Source organism: Propithecus coquereli, unplaced genomic scaffold, assembly GCF_000956105.1.
Source record: "Propithecus coquereli isolate 6110/MARCELLA unplaced genomic scaffold, Pcoq_1.0 Scaffold301, whole genome shotgun sequence".
Lineage (NCBI taxonomy): Eukaryota > Metazoa > Chordata > Mammalia > Primates > Indriidae > Propithecus > Propithecus coquereli.
The window spans coordinates 2,548,014-2,562,761 of NW_012148631.1; the positions used below are offsets into that span (position 1 = coordinate 2,548,014).

At 36.1% G+C, this 14,748-nt stretch overlaps 1 protein-coding gene across 1 annotated transcript in view; it reads left to right on the forward strand.

Moving 5' to 3' along the window:
• RANBP17 (RAN binding protein 17) overlaps positions 1 to 14,748 on the forward strand; it is a 404,920-nt gene that overhangs the window by 321,820 nt on the left and 68,352 nt on the right. The window contains exons 17-18 of the mRNA XM_012649689.1: positions 2,587 to 2,690; positions 8,458 to 8,546. Of these exons, the coding sequence (XP_012505143.1) occupies positions 2,587 to 2,690; positions 8,458 to 8,546 (193 nt within the window). The remainder of the gene's footprint in view (positions 1 to 2,586; positions 2,691 to 8,457; positions 8,547 to 14,748) is intronic.

Here is a 14,748-nt window from a genome sequence, read left to right on the forward strand (position 1 = left end):
CTACAGTGAGCTACAATGACACCACGGTGCTCTATCCAGAGTGACAGAGTAAGACTCTGTCTCCAAAAAAAAAAAATTACATGGCTTCATGGCTTATTTTTTAAAATTCACCTTTATTAAGCAACTACTTTTCATTGAAACACAGTATTTTCCTAATATATACCAGGCACTGTTCTAGGTACTAATACTATAATACTAGTGCACCACTAACAATTATTGAGCGTCTTCTATTTTTCATGTGTTACAACACTTAATCTTCATGATAACCCTCAAAGATAGGCATTTTTATTCTTATTTTATAGATGAGAAAATTGAGACTCAGAGTGATAAGTAAATGTCTAAAGTTAAAAGTATATAGTGGAGCCAGACACCTGGGCCTGTTTACTGCAGAGCCCTAGATCATTCTCCTTTACTGAGAAACAGAAAGACACAATCTCAGCTCTCCAGAAGCTAATCTGAAGACACTGTCAGTGTAGGCTGGTAGAGCTAATAATTTACATATACACATTATAAATTTTGTCTCATTTAATCCCCATAGTAACCCTGATCAAATGGTGTTAGCGGTGGAATAATATAGATGGTATTATTGATGTTACTAGATACATGCTTGATTATCTGCAATTCGAAGCAGAATGATACTATAGACAGACAAAATGCTATGAGAATCCAGGCCGGGCGCGGTGGCTCACGCCTGTAATCCTAGCACTCTGGGAGGCCGAGGCAAGCAGATCGTTTGAGCTCAGGAGTTCAAGACCATCCTGAGCAAGAGCAAGACCCCGTCTCTACTAAAAATAGAAAGAAATTAATTGGACAACTAAAAATATATAGAAAAAATTAGCCGGGCATGGCAGCACATGCCTGTAGTCCCAGCTACTCGGAAGGCTGAAGCAGAAGGATCGCTTGAGCCCAGGAGTTTGAGGTTGCTGTGAGCTAGGCTGATACCATGGCACTCTAGCCTGGGCAACAGAGTGAGACTCTGTCTCAAAAAGAAAAAAAAAAAAAACGCTATGAGAATCCAAAGGGAGAGGGGAGAATACTTCATTGGGGTTTGGGAGAGCTTAGTTCAGACATTGGGAAAGATATTATTTGACCTGGGCCTTGAAAAATAAGAATAGCATCTGTATAGATTTAATGTTATCACCAGTTGACAGAGGAAGGTCTATCTAAGAAGAATAACTTGGTCCCATAGCCAGTTAGCTGAGCAGGGATTGTAATTTGATCTGCCTTACTGTTCACCCAGGACCTTGACCCTTGTCTAGAATAGCACATCAGGAAGGACTCATTGGCCTTTTAACATTTCTTTGTGAACAAAGCTAAGTCCCTGATTCTGTTGGACTCCTGAAACAAAGTATGTGAGATTGAAGGGAAGAGAAAAATCACAGATCAGATCAGCCACTCCTTAAGAGTCAAAGAATCCTGATCCTGCCATGACCTCAGTTTCCTTGTCTGTAAAGTGATGTATAGTCCAGTGTTCCTCAAACATTTGCAGGCATCTGAATCACCTGGAGGGCTTGCTAAAACAAAATTGCTGGATCCCACCCCCAGAGTTGCTGATTCAGTAGATCTGGGATGGTACCTGGGAATTTGTATCTAAGAAGTTTGAAGGTGATATTGATGCTGCTAAACTTTGAGGACCGTTGGTCTCTTCTCTAAGAGTTCCTTTCCTCTCTAATGTTCTATTTAGAAACTCTACTAATGGCATAGAAATTAGGAGGTCTGAGCCATATAATTCCACCTCCAACTAAATATGCCACTTTAAGCAAGACACTTAACCTTTCTCTGCCTATTTCTTCATCAGTAAAATGGGGTTCATAGCTCCCTGTGGCATAGGATGAATGAGAGAATTCAATCTCCCATTAAACAGAACCCCCCTTTTAAAAGAACACTATATAAATTATCAATTGTGCCTCTCCATGTGTGAGGATTCTGCTTTGACAGAATCCTTGCGTAAACTGTAGTCTATCTTTAAAGTGAAAAATTAATAGAAAATGTCTCTTCCATCTTCTATATAAAGAAAAAGACACTTAGTTTAAGAAGAAGTGTACCATGGAAAATGTAGTTAAAATCCAAATGACCCAAAAGGGACCCCATCCTTTTTTGCAGATAAAAGTTTCCCTCCCATTTAACAAATTAATGTTTTTAAAAGAACATAAATAAAAAAGAATAATAACTTAGAGCTATCTGGGCACCTGAGTCTGTGAGCCCTTTAGGGCCTTGGCACCTAAAGAGAAGGGGAAAAAAGATCCTTGTCTCTGAGGCTTTGAATACTTTCCTTGAGGCATTAGGGAAGCTCTGGGGGCCCTAAGAACTAAAAGGCTGAGATGCCTGGGGCATGAGTCTGTTAGATCCAATAAAGAGCCAGAAAAAAAATGGCTGGTAAGTAATTTTGCTATTTCATTTGGTGCAAAAGAGAAAGCAAAACACCAGAATATTCAATGAGCCAAAGCACAAAATGTGACACGGATGTAAATGCAGGCTGACCCCTTCTTGGGAACATTTCTAAGTCTGAATGAAGCGCTCAGTGCTGAGGCCGATGTACAATAACGTGCATTTTAAACTGTGGTGACCTTTTTGTTTCTCTGATAGGCGAAAATGAAGACGAATTTGAGAATTTCATGCTGCCTCTTACAGTTGCTTTTGAAACAGTATTACAAATATTCAACAACAACTTTAAACAAGAAGATGTAAAGGTAGGTTTTTTTCCAAACATGAGAAAGGATAATTTTGTTCTTTCTAAAGTATCTAGATCCAGAAAAGAGTTTTGCATATCTGTGTGTGTCCTATGCCTCCTCAGACCTGCTTTCCCAATTACATCTGTCTTTGAGTTGCGCTTTTCACTTAAGCACTTCTCTAGTTTCTTATACAAATGGACTTTGAGGTTAGCGAATGGTTCAGGACAGTCAGTTGATGATTAGACGGCACAGATTTGTCTCTTGCCACAGTTACTATCTTTAATTGAACATTTCTCGTGGGTACGCCACTTTAAACATCCCTATTCCCTCATCTACCCCACACTCTGTTTCAACATATCCATATGGAAGAATACACAAACATACACATGCTAAAACACTACATCTCTAAATATTTTTTAAACAAGAATTTATATAAATCAAGACTTTATTAAATGGCTAGGCATATATGTATAAATAGGAACTGGTCTTTGAAGTATTGCATTCTTAAACTGAACAAAGTGATTAGGATAACTGATAGCTAAATAAGGTTTTTATGTGCCTGTGGGAGCCATATTAGGATTGATTTGACAAGTCAGTTCAGCTGTGGCAACAGTCATAATATCTAAGACAACATTATGTTTTATTAGTAAAATCCTTAAGTGTAGCAAGCTGTCTGTGACAAAACAGCCCCATATTTTAAGGTGGGGGATGGGGAGCACACGCTCTGCTAAATAGAAATAGTATCTCCTAAAATTATAATGTATCAAGGCTATATTAAATAGATTGACATGGATTATTATTTTTAAAAGACTGGTAAATATACTCCAGAGAATGCAGGCACCTTTGTTAGTGATGCTCGAGTCAGATGTTTTATTGTTATTTGAAATATGTTGGAGATATTAACCATCTTTTGCAAGCCTTCTCTTCTTTTTACCCCCAAAAATAAATAAATAAGCAAGCAGTAAGAAGACAAATAGAAAAATGGTGGCCTTTGATGATTATTTTTACATAATTGTTCTACCGAAAACTAATTTGCCAAATATTATACCTTTTCATTTAAAATAGGTTTTTTTTAAATGAATATTTATCAGCATGTCATAGTCATAGCATTTTAAAACCAAAAAGGATCTTACAGATTTTCTTTGTGTTTATAGTCTTACTGAAATTCTTCACTAGAGTTTCCACTCAGGTTAGCTATATCTTTGGATGTCTTCCAAGTACTTTTAATGACCAAGAAAATCTTTGTAGCTTTAAGGAGGCTATTGGTGCCTTTTATCAAAAAGAAGCAGTGAAGTTGAAAAATATCATCTTTATAAAATTACATGTTTCATTTGAAGATTTCATTATATTCCAAGCCCGTTTTGATGTAATCCCATCTAGTTTGATAGAAACCATCTTCCTAGAGTCATTTTTAATGGAGTTCCAGTGATGTATCCCTAAACCAGCAAGTTCTTAACGACCCTGGAAAGTGACTGCTTGATTACACTTTAACGGTATTTGCAAATAAAATCACAAGTAATTAAGGGGAAATCTCCAGGCTTTTGAGCAAGTTTGATGCATGATAACTGCCTGATTCAGCTTCATCTAGAGTAATGCTGTGTAGGCAACAGCTACTGAGATCAATAGCAACGTAATGATAGTGGCAGAATTAAGTGAGTAACCTGAGAACTGTGCCGCAGAATGCATGCAGCTGCCACGAACCAAGGCCACACAGTGCACTCGGTGCTTCCGTCCTAAATGTTCATCAAAAGACGCCCTGCAGGAAAATGGAGTTAGATGCTCTTTATTGCTGATCGTGTCTCTTGCCACATTTATCAGGGAAATTGGATTAGCAGTTGGCAGCTGCAGGTAGACAAGATTCTGCAGTGATTAAATATGCAGCTTGGCTGCATTTGTTGTGACAGACCTTTAGTAAATTCTACTGTAAGCACCATCTGTCTAATTTGTATAAAGAAAACTTGGTGCTTTAAGCTACCGATAAAGAACTAAATCTGTTGCTTTATCATAAACAAAACTTTTGCACTAAATGCTTTTAAATGTAATTTATTAGGTTAAGGCTATTTTTCTATCATGATGAATAAATAATACATGCAAAAGTGCTTTCAGGTACTTCATTTTGCAAGTACTAGAGATAAAAACATTTCTGTTTTGTTCTTCAATAAAGTATTTAGTATTCCAATCCACAGGAGGTGATGCTGTTAAAATATCTCTATGAAAATGCCGCAGGACTGCCAAATTCATTTAATTTGCAACCCTTACCAGGATTTTCTAACTCCCTATTTATAGATATTTTTCAAATGCAGATTTCAAGATAAACTTAAATATTAAGGACCTATGTTGCCAAATTGAAATATAGTCATGAGGAAAGGAATGCTGCAAAACTCTTAAATTTATAGCTTTGTTTTCTTACTTAGTCCTAATAAAACTGAAGAGAACATTGAATTTTTGTCTTGGGTTTTTCTCTTCAACATAAAGGGGGAAAAAGAAAGAAAATACTGTGACAAATCCTAGCTTTACATTATCATTTCAAAATATGTGTTTTCCCCCTAAATTGTATCCATGGTAAAATATAGTCCAATATACCCCTTACTCATGCATCATTTTTGATTTGGCCATGACATCATCAGTTTTAAGGAAAATGAATGAAAACTTCTCAGAGGAAGAGGCGTAGTTAAATAGGAACCTGCTATCTTTAGTCCCTTCGTAAAAACTCCACAATGTTAAATTATTTAAAATCCTTGATTTTCAGCATGCGCACATTAAAAGTTTTCGCACTAAGTGCCAAATGTTGCAAACAGCACTTTAACAGAATGATTTTGCTTTGATCCCTGTAGCAGTTCCTGAATAATTTATCACAGGTTATTGCCTTAATTCTGGAGAGGGATAGAGCAATAAAGGCAGATGAAAACACTCCAGTTGAAACACCTTGGGGCCTGCTCATTCCTCCGACACGGCTCTTTTGTTGGAACTATTTAGAGGTTATTAAGATGTGTCTTCAGAATTAAGAGTATGCTGTAAGGATGAAGACAGCCATCTTAATTCTAAAGACAAAGCACAATGACCCTTCACCTTCTTTTTCTTTGTTGTTATTATATAGTAGAATTATGAGGATAATATCATAGCTGCCCCCAGTAGTGCCACTACAGTAAAGGGTCTGTCAGACTTTCCATTAGAAACCCTGTTTTGGGGGTCAGGGTGGAAGGAGCCTCGTTTCAGCTGTTTCCCAGCCCATTCATCTCACACTTGGCACACAAACAACTGTTCACCATGCAGCAGACTGAAGCACTCAGCAGTTTCTCCTTGAACTATCCTAAAAGGAATCCATAGGATTAGATCCCTAGACCTATCCCACTCCCCAAAACAGCCTCACTAAAAATACAGGAGCCTCTTACTCTTCAGATCAATCTAGAATCTAGTGTTGACCAACCGTGGGAGAAAGGCAACTTTTAAAATAAACCTCTTTGTACTATTTTAAATGAGATAGTAAACTGTGGCTCCTCTTCCCCCAAATTTCAATAAGATCACCTCTCACTCTCAAATTATTTAGTAGCCTGGTTTGGTTAACAGTTTTTCTGTGTCGTAACAGAGCTGAGTATGTTTTGGCTAATGAGAGAATACTTTCTCAGTGTTGTTTGTGTGTCTGTGTAGATTATTACAGTACTCACTGCTGCTTTGAGATAAAAGGTATTGTTTGAGCATAAGGAATCTGTTTCTTATTCACATTAACACTGCATTTTTCTATTCAGTTGAATTTATTTAAAATACACAGTTATTATATGCTTCCTCTACTTTGTAGTAACATTTTATAAAATAATACATTGATATAATTTCATAGCCACATTTTACTGCATTAAAAAAAACCATACATTTGAATCAATTAGAGCACTTCTATTAACTTGGTATCTTTTAAGGAAGGAAAAAATTGTGATAAATTAAAAATTAACCTTTTTTGTATAATGAGAATAGTCTAAAATATTTTATTAAAAGCCCTTTGTACTAGGCACAAAAAAAGTAAAACTGATAGTTCCTGTTGGCTAATTTAGAATTGAGTGGTGGGTATCTCATGTGTATGTGGAAGCTTAAGATTATTTGAAGAATAGCCTGAAACTTGTAAGTATATGTAATAAAAATAGAATAAAAGGGCCACTTTAATAGAAAGACTGCAAAGTCAAGTAATCAGAAAAATTGTTCGAAAAAGGCTTCTCAGAAGATGTATTTTGTTCTGGAGTCTATGAGGAATGTGGCAGGCTGAGAAAGAGAGGAACAGGTTCCAGGTGGTGAAAAAAGGCTATATAAAAGGCAAAATGTTGTTTTAAAAAAAAAAAATAGTGGATCATATGAGGGAACTACAAGGAGGATAGCCGGTTATAGAAAAACAAGGACTGGTGAGATTATGAGAGAAAAAGGAGTAAGTCATTTAAAGAAGCAAAAATAGAAATTCAGAGTTTTCAGATTCAGAAATTCAGATAACCATCATTCTATAAACTGTTAGCATAGAAACTGAATATTCTTATAAGCAGCATCTTATAATTATAGGATTATAATTATATTGAGTCACCTTTTAGGTAGAAAGAGTATGGAGAATGAGAAATTCCAGATACTTCTGAGAGTTGAAGTGGTATTTGCTACTTTGAAATATTATTCAGCCATTAAGATGAGAGTCAGAATTCACTGCCTCTTTAATGATAATTTAAACGCTTTCCTAAAGAGGTTTACATTTATTACCAAAGTGTGAGAAAAGAGAAAATCTGGTAAAAAGAAAAGTTCAGAGACCATTTTCTGGCTAGATATTTCCACTGAAACAGTATCTTCAGAAATAACAGTTGTATAATATATCTCAATTATCCCACCTCCTCGTTTTGCAGTTACGTTTATTTGTGCTCTTTGTTCTGACATTCTAGCATCTGTTCATGGGTTTTCTGCGCTCTTCCCAAGCATCATCCTAAGGACAGCTTAATTAAGAGTCTGGAGTACAAGTCAGATCTCTTTTATTCGAGAGTCAAGTGGTTTTTTTCCTCTGAAACTTATGGAACACTTGCTATATATCAGTCTTTTGCTAGGCATTTTCACATAAATTTATTAGACTTATTTCTCACAATGTCTCTATGAAAGAGGCTTTATTAGCCCCTTTTATAGATGAGAAAACCAAGACTGATAAATTGTCTTGCCTTCGGTCTTAACGGTAAATAAAGCAGGGATTCAAATTCAAGTCTTATTATATCAAATGTAGAACTTTTTTCCTTACATCTTTTCCTTGCTTGGGGAATGCAACTGCCATTCTGGGTGTATCACAGTATCAGTAGGTCACCAGGCCAGTTTTATTTTGTCCTAAAGTTATTAAGGATATTCATTAGGAATCTTTAAATGCCAGTACCTTTTTAAGATAGACTCTAAATTGTATAGTGGGACTGATTTCATGAAAGCTGATGTTATTATTAAATAATGTCTAGACCATGTGCATATCTGTTTTGTGAAATTATCAGTCCTGGTCTCTTTATTTTAATTTGGCACTATTCAGAAACAAAGTATATTAAGGATCTAAATGTTTAGCTAAGCTACTGGCGTTATGACTTAGCTCAATTTATAAGAAGCAAAGTAGAGTCGGTCAGCAGATTTGATGGTCTATTTGTTTAAAGAGTCTATGGTATTCTATAGAAAGAGATCTGGACGAGACATTTTAGCTAATGAATCAAAATCAGATATGTGGTCATTATTGCCTGATTATTACTCCATCTGCTCTGTGCTAACGTGAAAATCAATTACTGTGTCTCTTTCCCACTGACAGCGTATGTTGATCGGGCTGGCAAGAGATCTTCGAGGGATTGCCTTTGCACTGAACACAAAGACCAGCTACACCATGCTGTTTGACTGGATGTATCCTTATTACACTGTGACAATACCAGCTCTGTGCACAGAGGGATGCCAGGCCCCTCACTTTCGTTTAATAGTATGGCACAGTAGGGAAGAGGAAACAAAGCTAAATGAACTAATGTGTAATCAGCTAAAAATTACAGCACAGTGGCAGCAGTGCAGATAACTGAGCATAGCATTTGGAGACCCAGCTCAGAGAGGCTACTTTTTTGGTGCCATTAAATATTGACAACTTAAAAATCACTTCCCCCAAATGATTGTTTATGTTAGGGTTGCAGAGATAATCTAGCTAACATCTTTACTCAGGATCAATGAATCCTACCATTTGGCATTTTCGAGAAGATTTGAATCTCTACTTTATCTCAATTAGGAGAGCTGAGAAGGTCATTTTATATCTTTGAGGCCCAACTCATCATGCCACAGTTTTTCATCATTGTGAAAATATTAATGGACATGAAAAAAAGGAAATAAGTAGTCACAATTTGTGTGTGTGTGTGTTTTGGGGTTTTGTTTGTTTGTTTTTGGTTTTTTTGAGACAGAGTCTTGCTCTATTGCCCTAGCTGGAGTGCTGTGAAGTCATCATAACTCACTGCAACTTCAAACTCCTGAGCTCAAGCAATCCTCCTGCCTCAGCCTCCCAAGTAGCTGGGACTACAGGTGCGTGCCACCACAACTGGCTAAATTTTCTATTTTTTGTAGAGAGGGGGTCTTGCTCTTGCTCAGGCTGGTCTTGAACTCCTGACGTCAAGCAATCCTCCTACCTCAGCTTCCCAAAGTGTTAATATTACAGGCATGAGCCACTGTGTCCATCCATGATTTGTGATTTGATATAAGATTTGAATTTACCTTTACCAAGGGTTCATACAAGCAGGGGGGAAAAAACAAAAAACCCACAGAAATGCCTCATGATACAAAAGTAAAAAGAACATGGACTTTGGTGTCAGACCAGGCTTGAAATCCCAGCTCTTCATTTACTGTGTTGTACACCTTGGCAAGTCATTTCACCTCTCTGAGTCTTGGTTTTCTCATCAGAAAACAGAGATAATTGGGTATCATGGCTTATTGTGACCATTAAAATAGATAATACGCTTTGTGTAACGTCTGACACATATCAGTAGTGGTAAATGGTTATTAATATTATTTTTAAAGTATTGCATGAAATCGTCTTTGATCACAAAAGGAAGTGATAATTTATGCAAGTCATATAAATATTATGTAATGGTTTCATGCCTTTTGTACATGAAACCATCGGAGCACATAAGAAAAACTCTGTAGTCTTAAAGCTAATTTACTTTTTATGTTACATAATTTCTCAGTTGCTTTGTTCAAACCTTTCTTATGCAAACGTCCTCTAAATTAAATTGCAAAAGAAACTTCTTAAATTCAGTCTTCAACTACTGTGCCATAGTTGTGGCCAAAAAACATAATTAACAGGGGTTCTATGCATGTTTTGGGGAGAATTCTACACATAAGAATTTTTAAACATTAATTTGAGTACTGACTTATATTTTTAGTTCCTATTAAAATCTGCTTCATCAGATTTATGTGCCCAGAGAAGGGTTAGAGATAAGATTTTTCCATGTCATTTAAGAATCATATTCATGCTTTATATCAGTATATAATGTACATATACAGAGATTATAAATTTTAACACAGGAAGTCTTATAATCCTCTTAACTATGAAAGTTAAACTGGAATTATATATGACCCTTTTATTTCTCTCAACATAAATAGCAGCTCCAAGACTTGAAATTTTCATGTCTTTGAAAAATCAGAAAAATCTCCTTTTGGCACTTAAATATTGATGGGGATCTTGAAACGAAGCTACAACTCTATGCTATCTAGCCATTAACGTTTCATATTTTCCTCTTCAACAATGTTAACCAAGAGTCAAGATCAGAAACCTTCTCCTCAGTGTCAAAGAAGAAATATCTTCCATAATTGATACTGTCCAAAATTTAGAAAAGATATTATAATTTAAGTTTTTAATTGTCTATTTTCTATTTTCTTACTTCTTTTTGGGGGGTACCTATCTGAAATGAAACTTTTGTCCAGCAGATGGCAGAAAATAGCAAATGGAAAATCTTAGGACTTAATGTTTTGTTTTGAACTAGAAACCATTGTCTCCTCCATTTGACCATAGATGCTGAAGTTATTAGGGTCAGGGGCAAAGGACAAAGTGTCAGTTATGCAGGAAGCTGTGTTAGATTGCCAAATGGGGTGGTTTGGTGCTGGCCTTGCTTATAATAATTGAGTTTCAGTAGCAAATCAGCTTCCTTGGGAAAAGGCCAAAGGCTTTTCATAATTGTATTGACAACAAAATGAATATGATAAATGGTGTTCATTCAGTTGAGACAAGATTTATAGTTTTCCTTTGGGCAAGGGATGAAGAGCAAATATTTACAATAATAGTAAAATTTGTTTAAAAGTTATATTATTTGATAATTCAGAAAGCTTTATTAAAATATTTTGAAATACTTTAAGCAGTTTCAGGTGATAAAGTACAGATTGTTTCCAAAATATTCAAGTAATGCAGAAATGAATAAGTATATGATGAAAAAAAAATATGGATATGAAAGTCATTTATTCTTCCTGAAATATTGATATGTCAAACCGTCAGTGATGATTCCCACATTACTGCTGGGGAAAGTTTATTTGCCTTTTATTCACATAAATGTGTGTTCTTTAATATGTTATACAATCTTTAGCATGCAGAAGAAACATCCTGTAAGTGCACATGTCATCTGAAAGTCAAAATGCATTTTATTTATGGCTATTATTTGATAAAATGCTATTTTAGTGGTTAGCTATTTAATTCAAAAACATTTCTATAAACACTGACTGCATTAACTGCTACACAAACTACATTGCTTATCACTGTCCTTCCAAAACTAAGTTGCCTGAAACTACACAGCAACCATTTTGATAAATTGTTTTTACAACTGGAGAATTAAAGGAGGATCACTGATATACTTCTTTGCCCCTATGGTGAGAATGCAACAGTAAGAAAGTACCTTATCTTTTAGTGCAGTTAATCACCTTGTTTAAATTTTCCCAGACCATACTTAAACTGAAGTATGAAAAATCCAGAGGGAAGTTGAAAAAAAATAAATAAATAAAGGAACTTGTGCACCATTATTTCCTCGTACTCAGTCTTTGGATTGTCATAATCTGATATTTGAGCATACTGTTTTGGGTCAAGAAATCAATGCTGTTTATTAATGTGCATAAACTGTTATGTAAGGACAAGGCAAGACAATGAGATACGTAGAAGAGCACAAACTTTGGAATCAGGCAGTCTTAGATTCCAGTCTTAGTTTCACCACTTAACAACCTGTGGATCTTGGGTAAGTTACTTAATGTCTCAGCATCACAGTTTTCTGTTCCATAAAACAAGACTAATAATACCTTTCTCACAGGTGTTATGAGAAGTATTGTGATTACGTAAAGAGTCTAGTACAGTGTCTGGCTTACTCCACCACTGTCGTCAGTTTCTTTCCCTAATATGGAATGAGACAAAGGAATCCCATTTGCTCACTTATTCAACAAACTGGGCTAAAGACTGTGCTGGGTTCATGAGGGATATATTAGGTTATTAAGTATGGAATGTCTGATTTCCTTAAGTACTAAGTTTGACACTTGATATCTCTGACATTTCACTTTGACAGTTCTTTTTTATTATTGTGAAGGTATTTCCTCATTCTTTCAAACACATTTTGGCTTGTGATTTTTCTCTCAAATTTTTTTTCAGAGCAATTTTTGTGACACCATAGATAAGTCAAAAATTCATGTTATTTTTTAATATGAGTTCTATCGTAGAACCAATGCATCACAGACAGCTCGAAATATCAGTGAAGTGTTTGGGAAGGATGTGGCTAATGAATGCATAGTACGTTGACAGTTTGAGAATTTCCATTCTGGTGTTGTTAATCTTGAAAATGAGCCATGTGGGCGACCTAAGACCAAGGTGGATAGTGATGAGCTGAAAGCTGTGGTGGAAGGGAATCCATCTCAACGTACGCGTGAATTAGCAGCAAGGTTTACCATTACTATTCCAACAATATTGGACCATTTGAAACAAAAGAGCAAGGTAAAGAAGCTGGATAGATGGGTACCACATGAATTAAACAAGCATTAGAAATTGTCTTAAAGCTTGCCTTTCTTTGTTGTCACAACATAAAGGCAAACCATTTCTACACTGTATTGTTATGTGTGATGACAAATGGATTCTTTTTGACAATTGCAAGTGTTCGGCATAATGGTTGGATAAAGATTAAGTGCCAAAACACAGTCCAAAATAGAATATTCATCACAAAAAAACTAACGGCGTCTGATAGTCCAGCACTGGTATTATCCACTACAGCTTCATGAAACCCAGTCAGTCCATTACAGCGGATGTCTACTGCAACCAATTGGATGAAATGATGAGAATGCTAGTAGCTATTAAGCAGCAGAGATTGGTCAATAGAGAAAGGCCAATCCTCTTGCAAGACAACTGCTCAACCCCATGTGGCATAAACAGCACTGCTCAAACTGTAAAAGCTGGACTTGGAAACTCTCTGTCATCCACCATATACACCAGATCTTGCACCAACTGACTACCACTTTTTCCAGGCTTTGGACCACTTCTTGCAGGGAAAAATACTCAATTCTCAATAAACTGTGGAAAACGCCTTTCACAATTTCATCTCCACTTGCTCTCCAGGCTTCACTGCTGGCATAAACAAGCTACTGTTAAGACGGCAAAACTGTTGATAGTTTAGGTCCATACTTTGATTAATTGTACTGCTTCTTGTTTGAGATATAATAAACTAAACTTTTGATTTGAAATTGGATATTTCATATTTAATGACCTAATAGATTACTTAGACACAAATCCTAATCCAAACAGAGTCATCTAGATATCTATATAAGTGACTACAATAAAATATAGAAAGTGGTAAGTGCCATAACAAAGATACAAATAGGTCAGTGATTGCATTTAGCTGGGGAATCAGGAAAGGCTCTGGAAAGGTGAAGATGTTGCTGTAGATCTTACCACATAATTAGGATTGGACCATGTAGAAACAGGAAGAAAGACAGGTTTTCAGTTGGCCTAAGCATCAGGTTTACAAAGATAGTAGTGGAGAAGATGTTTTGTTATGGGTAAATTTTTTTCATGGTTGGAAATGGGGGTTGTCTGGGACTTTTGAAAATCAGGCTAAGGAACTTCCATAGGTATTATAAAGCAATTGGTAGTTTTGATTAACTAACAATTTCAAGAAGAAAGTGATTAGCAATATCATGTTGGATAAACTGAAATAGGGAAGAAAATAAACCTGAAAAATCATTGTTTTTTCAGCAAGCATTTTCTGAGTGTCAGTTCTGTGCCAGGCACAAGAAATGCAACATGAATAAAATGATTACTCTTTAGAAGCTCACAATGTAGTGGATATAAAAATAACTAATAAATGATTAAATACCAATGTATTCTAATGAAGATGCATGCAAAAGGCCATATGAACACGTGTGAGGAAGAGATTGGTATTTTTGGCAAAATAGGAAATGCTTCCCAGGAAAAGTGAAAGTTGGCCTAAGCTTTGAAAAATGAATTGGCATTTGCCAGACAGGAGAGAGGAAAAGCTTCCAGCAGCAATCCCTTCATGAACAAAGGTCCAGGTGTTTGCATATTCACGGAGTACCTTTAAAGTAAGCTCTGAACTGGCAAGCTATGTCTGTTCTGGAACCACATCCACAAACCCTTATCTCCTAACACTTTTAACGAAAACTCTGTTTTGTTGCCTTCTGGTAGATTATGATGCTTTCTCTACTGTGAAATCCCAGAGGGAAAGAATTACGTTTTTACTCATTTCTGTTTTCTTGAGGTCCAGCACATAGTAACTACTAATAACTACTGGATTGATGGATGGGTGGGTATTATGAAGAAGGGTAACTTCTTCATTTTTGGCATCTTATAAGGCAATGTCATATCATTAATGCCTTTGATTTTTTCGTTTATGTGATATGGACTTTAGCAATTCCTGTTGAGCAGATCAGGTGAAAGCAGTTAAATCTGTGCCTCTTTCACCTAAGGCCTCCCATTCTCTTCTTCCTATCCATATATACGTAGTCCTCATAAGGCCAGTGGAAAATTAAACTCCTAGATTGGGTTCTGATTCTCACCCTGTAATCTGAGCTTGGCATTCTCACTCTGAAGCCCTTTTAA